At 45.4% G+C, this 7,500-nt stretch overlaps 1 protein-coding gene across 1 annotated transcript; it reads right to left on the bottom strand.

Moving 5' to 3' along the window:
* Window positions 1-1,839: 1,839 nt before the first annotated feature.
* On the bottom strand, window positions 1,840-3,906 carry LOC138352624 (autotransporter adhesin BpaC-like). The gene has a single exon (XM_069305125.1). The coding sequence runs from the start codon at window positions 3,904-3,906 to the stop codon at window positions 1,840-1,842; it is 2,067 nt and encodes a 688-aa protein (XP_069161226.1).
* Between the last annotated feature and the right edge of the window lie 3,594 nt (window positions 3,907-7,500).

Here is a 7,500-nt window from a genome sequence, read left to right as displayed (position 1 = left end):
AGCTCTGACAAAAAAAACTTCGTCTTGCGAGACAAAAAAATATATATTAACGTGTTGATATTTAGTAAATTATGAAAATGAATTACCATTACCGGAATTAACTCTTGGCCGGATAACCGGATATATTGCCTCAAGTGCCGGCTTGTCCATAGCCGGATATCCATACGGATATCCGGATATGTTTCATAATTTAAAGATACAGTGGTACTAGATGGTGTGGCTCCGGCGGTGCCCGGGACTACCCTATGTACCCTCCCCATCTCCACCTTCCCTGCACACACACACACACACCCTTCGTGTCACAGGGGGCATTGGGCCCCCCCCATTCAGGGGGGCATTGGGCTGTATAATAAATAAACCCATGGAACCGCCTACCTGCCAAAGGTCGACATTACTACAGTTAAAATCCAAAGTCTTCAGGACGAATTGGAGGACTTCTGACAAGCCGCAGGCATCCTACCTTTGTTCACCCATCAGTAACTAGCTACCTGGTTGGTAACCGATCACAGAGACGAGTTCTAGGGAGGACTAAAGTAGAGTTAGGCTTACTACCATCAACTATGGGAAGGGAAGCTTTCAGCCTGTTAATAGGCGCCAGCAGTCGTCTGCTCCCGTACCCCACCTGTGTGTACCTGTGTGTACCTGTGTGTACCTGTGTGTACCTGTGTGTACCCCTGGAGGTGTAAATAAGAGAGCACTGAGCAGCGGTGCACATTACCACTGGCTCCTGTGGTATTACCAATGTTTAACTTGTTAACATTTCCTTGTGTCTCTAACAATCCATTAACCTCGCTAACAATCATCACCTGGCCTGAAACAGTTTGGCATGACCCGACATAACTCCGCATGTACCAAAGTGGACGATTTACAAATGATCTCATAATCACTGTGGCGCCGTAGTTCCTAGGCCGCAGCGGGAGTTTCCCGCCAAAACGGCTTTAGGCTCTCCAATTTCCCGCGCAAACAGCACAACTGTTTATCTCGGGAGATTTCTCTGTTATTGGGAGGAAACAATGCGGAGGAGGAGGGATCATGGCGCCCAATAGGCTAAGTTCAGCCCGGCCGCTAAGCTATCATTGCGCCAAGTTTCAAAAGACTTGGGATTGTAAGGAGAGGAATAGCGGCCAGAGGCGCCATCACTAAGTCGGAAAACGCTGCTTATGAAAGTAAATTAAACTTTAAGATTTTGCTTTAAGTAAGTAAATATTTTCCATATTAATATTAAATTAAATATTAAATAAAAATATTAAAAATTTTGCTTTAAGTAAGTTAGTAAATATTTTCACTTTAAGTAAGCAAAATATTAAATTAAACTTTAATATTTTGCTTACTTAAAGTGAAAATAAAATCTTAAGTTACAAAATAACTATGTAAATGTAAATCTAATAATACTTTAAGTAAGAAGTATCATAGAAAATGGGATTCCGCTAAAGAAAATGGGAATAATTAGATTTTATTACAAAATAAAACATAAAAACTAGACCAAAAGTTCCTTATGATTTACATATATTTGTTCATATATATGAAAAATATATTAAAATATATTTGAATATATAAAGAACCAACTGCCAACCTGCGTAGTACTCGACCTGCGTGACTGACAGTCCGGGGTTCGATCCCCGAGCAGGACAGGAAGTGATTAGGCACGTATCCTTTCACCTGATGCACCTCTTCACCCAGTAAATAGGTACCTGGGAGCTAGGCAACTGTTGTGGGAGGCATCCTGGGAGGGCTGTAGTTGACCTTGGGGGGGGGGGCTCTATTCAAGTCTAAAGAATATATATACACAGGCACCCTGTCCCCGGCAATGTGATGATTGGTCTAGACCAATCATCACAATCATGGTCTAGACCAATCATCACACCAGAAACACACATCAGCCCTGGAGTTGCCAACAGCCAATAGGGAGTTGCCAACAGCCAATAGGGAGCTGCCACCAGCCAATAGGGAGATGCCACCAGCCAATAGGGAGATGCCACCAGCCAATAGGGAGTTGCCACCAGCCAATAGGGAGTTGCCACCAGCCAATAGGGAGATGCCACCAGCCAATAGGGAGCTGCCAACAGCCAATAGGGAGCTGCCAACAGCCAATAGGGAGTTGCCACCAGCCAATAGGGAGCTGCCACCAGCCAATAGGGAGTTGCCAACAGCCAATAGGGAGCTGCCAACAGCCAATAGGGAACTGCCAACAGCCAATAGGGAGTTGCCAACAGCCAATAGGGAGCTGCCAACAGCCAATAGGGAGTTGCCAACAGCCAATAGGGAGCTGCCACCAGCCAATAGGGAGATGCCACCAGCCAATAGGGAGCTGCCAACAGCCAATAGGGAACTGCCAACAGCCAATAGGGAGTTGCCAACAGCCAATAGGGAGCTGCCATCAGCCAATAGGGAGCTGCCACCAGCCAATAGGGAGCTGCCACCAGCCAATAGGGAGCTGCCAACAGCCAATAGGGAGCTGCCAACAGCCAATAGGGAGCTGCCACCAGCCAATAGGGAGCTGCCACCAGCCAATAGGGAGTTGCCAACAGCCAATAGGGAGTTGCCAACAGCCAATAGGGAGCTGCCACCAGCCAATAGGGAGCTGCCATCAGCCAATAGGGAGCTGCCAACAGCCAATAGGGAGCTGCCACCAGCCAATAGGGAGCTGCCATCAGCCAATAGGGAGCTGCCACCAGCCAATAGGGAGCTGCCATCAGCCAATAGGGAGCTGCCACCAGCCAATAGGGAGCTGCCATCAGCCAATAGGGAGCTGCCACCAGCCAATAGGGAGCTGCCATCAGCCAATAGGGAGCTGCCACCAGCCAATAGGGAGCTGCCATCAGCCAATAGGGAGCTGCCACCAGCCAATAGGGAGCTGCCACCAGCCAATAGGGAGCTGCCATCAGCCAATAGGGAGCTGCCATCAGCCAATAGGGAGCTGCCATCAGCCAATAGGGAGCTGCCACCAGCCAATAGGGAGCTGCCACCAGCCAATAGGGAGCTGTCAACAGCCAATAGGGAGCTGTCAACAGCCAATAGGGAGCTGTCAACAGCCAATAGGGAGCTGTCAACAGCCAATAGGGAGCTGCCACCAGCCAATAGGGAGTTGCCAACAGCCAATAGGGAGCTGCCACCAGCCAAAAGGGAGTTGCCAACAGCCAATAGGGAGCTGTCAACAGCCAATAGGGAGCTGCCACCAGCCAAAAGGGAGTTGCCAACAGCCAATAGGGAGCTGTCAACAGCCAATAGGGAGCTGTCAACAGCCAATAGGGAGCTGTCAACAGCCAATAGGGAGCTGTCAACAGCCAATAGGGAGCTGCCACCAGCCAAAAGGGAGTTGCCACCAGCCAATAGGGAGCTGCCACCAGCCAAAAGGGAGTTGCCACCAGCCAATAGGGAGCTGCCACCAGCCAATAGGGAGCTGCCACCAGCCAATAGGGAGCTGCCACCAGCCAATAGGGAGTTGCCACCAGCCAATAGGGAGCTGCCACCAGCCAAAAGGGAGTTGCCACCAGCCAATAGGGAGCTGCCACCAGCCAAAAGGGAGTTGCCACCAGCCAATAGGGAGCTGCCACCAGCCAAAAGGGAGTTGCCACCAGCCAATAGGGAGCTGCCACCAGCCAAAAGGGAGTTGCCACCAGCCAATAGGGAGCTGCCACCAGCCAAAAGGGAGTTGCCACCAGCCAATAGGGAGCTGCCACCAGCCAATAGGGAGCTGCCACCAGCCAATAGGGAGCTGCCACCAGCCAATAGGGAGTTGCCACCAGCCAATAGGGAGCTGCCACCAGCCAAAAGGGAGTTGCCACCAGCCAATAGGGAGCTGCCACCAGCCAATAGGGAGCTGCCACCAGCCAATAGGGAGCTGCCACCAGCCAATAGGGAGCTGCCACCACCGCTCTTGGCGGGGTTAATAACACAGGTTTTCATTGGCTTTCTATCTGACTGGAATAACCAATCAGAAGTGAGATAAATTTCATTTCGCTTATAATTGCTTCTCCGTTTAACAAAAATATCAACCAATCAGGGGCAAGATACGCGTTAGTCCCGTTTTCTTTGCGTCGCGTTTTCTTTATGTGAAGGTAAACTATATGACAGCAATAGCGCAGTGGGCTGCGTTCCGGACGCACACTCGAGGGGATCCCTTGGGGGGGGGGGGTCGATTCTCAGCCCGGGATAGAAATGGTTGGGCATGTTTTATTTACCTGATGCCTCTGTTCACCTAGCAGTGAGTAGGTGCCTAGGAGTATAGGCAACTGTTGTGGGGTTGTATCCCTTTCCTAGATATAAGCCTAAAGTACGTATATATACACACAAGCTTCCTGTCCCCCACAACATATAAACATGAGCTGGTTTAACAGGAGACCGGTCGGAGAAGGAAGTAGTGAAGGATACATATGTATAAAACACACATACATACACAACCTACGTGAGACCAACTGCAGAGAATGCAGCCCAGACATGGACTCCTAAACTCAACACTAACCTAGAGAGGTGTGTTATGAGGGTTGTATTCAAGCTCTGGGGACCCAGACCCTGGCACAATACTGAAAGATATGATGCGATTGTAAGGAAACGTGCCCAACCGTCTCACTCGGGGATCGAACCCGGAAGAGACAGAAATTCTTGATCCAACAAATCTTGGTTGTGAATCGAGGACTTGACCGACTACAGTACACCAGTAACCCTTCAGAACACACTAGAGGACCGTCAACCTCTACAAACCGGAGGAGAGTATGCTATGAGGAGACATGATAACGACGTACAAAATACGAAACAGTATAATGGGTCAGTACTGATGTCGAGTCTGCCCTTAAAATTGTGGCTGGAGGCGGCTTCCACAACGTCTTCTTCCTGGTCAGTCCACTTGTTGACGGCCCAGTACAGTTGACGCCCGTGCTAAGGCTGCAGTAAATAAAGAGAGTGTTGAACGGAATCTTGAGTTATCAAATAGGTTCCTTAAAAGTGTCATTAGACGAGATCTCCTGGATGGATCTGAAGAAAGTAGAACAGTGCAAACTGGAACTAGCAGGTCCATTGTTTATCACAATCATATGTGTGATGTAAAACATGTGTATGGGGCAAGTAACAAAGTCAGTAGACTAACGGATGTTGTCACAGCTCGTATAAGACTTGACTACAAGTATCTCTGGCAGTTCGGCTTGTATAGGGATCTAGATGAAGTAAAGTGTAAAGTGTGTGGACAAAGACAGGGACACACACTCGAACACTATATCTTGGATTGTTGTAAAATTGAGCCATTTGTGTCTCCAGTTTCCACCTCTCGTTGTTGTCCACTTTGTCTAATTTCCTTCAGTATCTTGTATGTCGCGATCATAACCCCCTCTGGACCAAGAAGCCAAATACCTTCCGCTCATTCACAAGTCCCTTGCGGCCAATCACACGCCAGGAATGTACCCCCCTCCCATCCCGACCAATCGCCAGCCAGAACTGCCCCCCCCCCACCTCTCTCTCCCCGAACCAATCACAAACCAGGACTGTGAATATTGTTTTAGCGGCTTTAATGAAATGGTTATAACTCTTGAAAGTGTCAACGGGATTTACCAGCAATAACGGAGGCTGCGTGAGGGGGGGGGGGAGGAGGCTTGTTTACCGTGCCCTCAGCGATGGTTGGGTCGTCAATGAGCGTGACGTCACTCAGTGTTTACTTCTGTTTTATGGCTCTCCCTTCTGATGCTCAGGACAAGAAGGGCTTATTGTTCTTATGAGCTCTTTGTTGACCCTTATATTGACCACACCAATATTATCCCCCTTATATATATATATATATATATATATATATATATATATATATATATATATATATATATATATATATATATATATATGTCGTACCTAATAGCCAGAACGCACTTCTCAGCCTACTATGCAAGGCCCAATTTGCCTAATAAGCCAAGTTTTCCTGAATTAATATATTTTCTCTCATTTTTTTCTTATGAAATGATAAAGCTACCCATTTCATTATGTATGAGGTCAATTTTTTTTTATTGGAGTTAAAATTAACGTAGATAAAGGACCGAACCTAACCAACCCTACCTAACCTAACCTAACATATCTTTATAGGTTAGGTTAGGTTAGGTAGCCGAAAAAGTTAGGTTAGGTTAGGTTAGGTAGGTTAGGATGTCGAAAAACAATTAATTCATGAAAACTCGGCTTATTAGGCAAATCGGGCCTTGCATAGTAGGCTGAGAAGTGCGTTCTGGCTACTAGGTACGACATATATATATATATATATATATATATATATATATATATATATATATATATATATATATATATATATATATATATATATATATATATGACCGAAAAGGTAAGATTAATAATTCTAACACGAATTTTCTCAATATTTCTTATGTTTTTCTGTTTAATATTGAGGAAATTCGTGTTAGAATTATTACTCTTACCTTTTCGGTCATATTCAACAACATATGTTTACAGGAAAGACTGCTACCAAAATATACTAATATATATAATTTGTATACACTCATTTAGCATCTTTGAGTGTCTTCACTTGGGTTAGTGAAGACTATCAACCTGAGAGGGTTATTAAGGCGCCACAATACCTTTCTGACTGACCAACATGTCTACTTCTGTTAAAACAATCAAGTAGATATAAATTTTTGAGAGTTAGTGATTTAAAAAAAAAATTGTTTTCTTCTTTTGAGGGTTAATTATAAGAGTATGTTAACTTTCATATGAAGTACAAATTTTAAATATTAATACTTCTTTGAAATAACTATGTCATATTTAAAATGCATATTCTTACACTGTTTTTATAATATGATAATTATTTGAATTATTAAATTTATTGATAATTTGTTTGATAAATTAATAATTTAATCATGATATCTATTAATTATATGTTTAATTAAGAGATGCGGTTCTCTCTGAGTCCCTCTGCTTGAGCCCTACCGTCCTCTACCTCTCTCCCTCACTCCTTCCCCACAGTAGACATATTGGCCCTTCCATACGAGGCAGCTCCTAATTATATCCACTCAAAAACATGCCCACATGTCTAACCTACGCTTGAAACAATAAATGGATCCATCACCTGCTACCCGGTAATCTTCTTCATCAAATTAGCAACTATGTTTACGAACCAGTATAAGTAAGCCCCTCAATGCCAATAGTGATTGCCCAGACAGGTACAAGAGGAGTGTTGTCAATGCTTACGTCGACCGTGCTCTCAGCCACAGCTCAGGATGGAAGGAAGTCGATGAAGTACTCTGTAGGGTAAGGCAGGTCCTAGTCAACAACGGCTTCTCTAACAGTTTCGTTGAAGATATCATAAAAAGAAAGGGGAAACGCCATGCAACGTCTGAAGAGTCAACCAACACAACACTTGTACCCCCTATTAGACTATTAGAAACACTGCAAGTGCTATTAGAGTCCTTACCAGTGACGAGAAAATTGCTCCTCGAAACTCAGCCACAGCCCGGGCATTGCCCCATTGTAGACAAAGAAGCCACAGCTTTGCTGGAGGCAGCAACAACCCCCAGT

The sequence above is a fragment of the Procambarus clarkii genome, chromosome 5 (genome assembly GCF_040958095.1).
Source record: "Procambarus clarkii isolate CNS0578487 chromosome 5, FALCON_Pclarkii_2.0, whole genome shotgun sequence".
NCBI classification, from domain to species: Eukaryota; Metazoa; Arthropoda; class Malacostraca; order Decapoda; family Cambaridae; genus Procambarus; species Procambarus clarkii.
Note: the sequence above shows the minus strand (reverse complement) of the source record. Positions and strands in the feature narration are given on the sequence as shown.

Coding starts and splice junctions, on each gene's coding strand:
- LOC138352624 (XM_069305125.1), bottom strand. CDS start 3,906: ATGAAAACCTGTGTTATTAACCCCGCCAAGAGCGGTGGTGGCAGCTCC.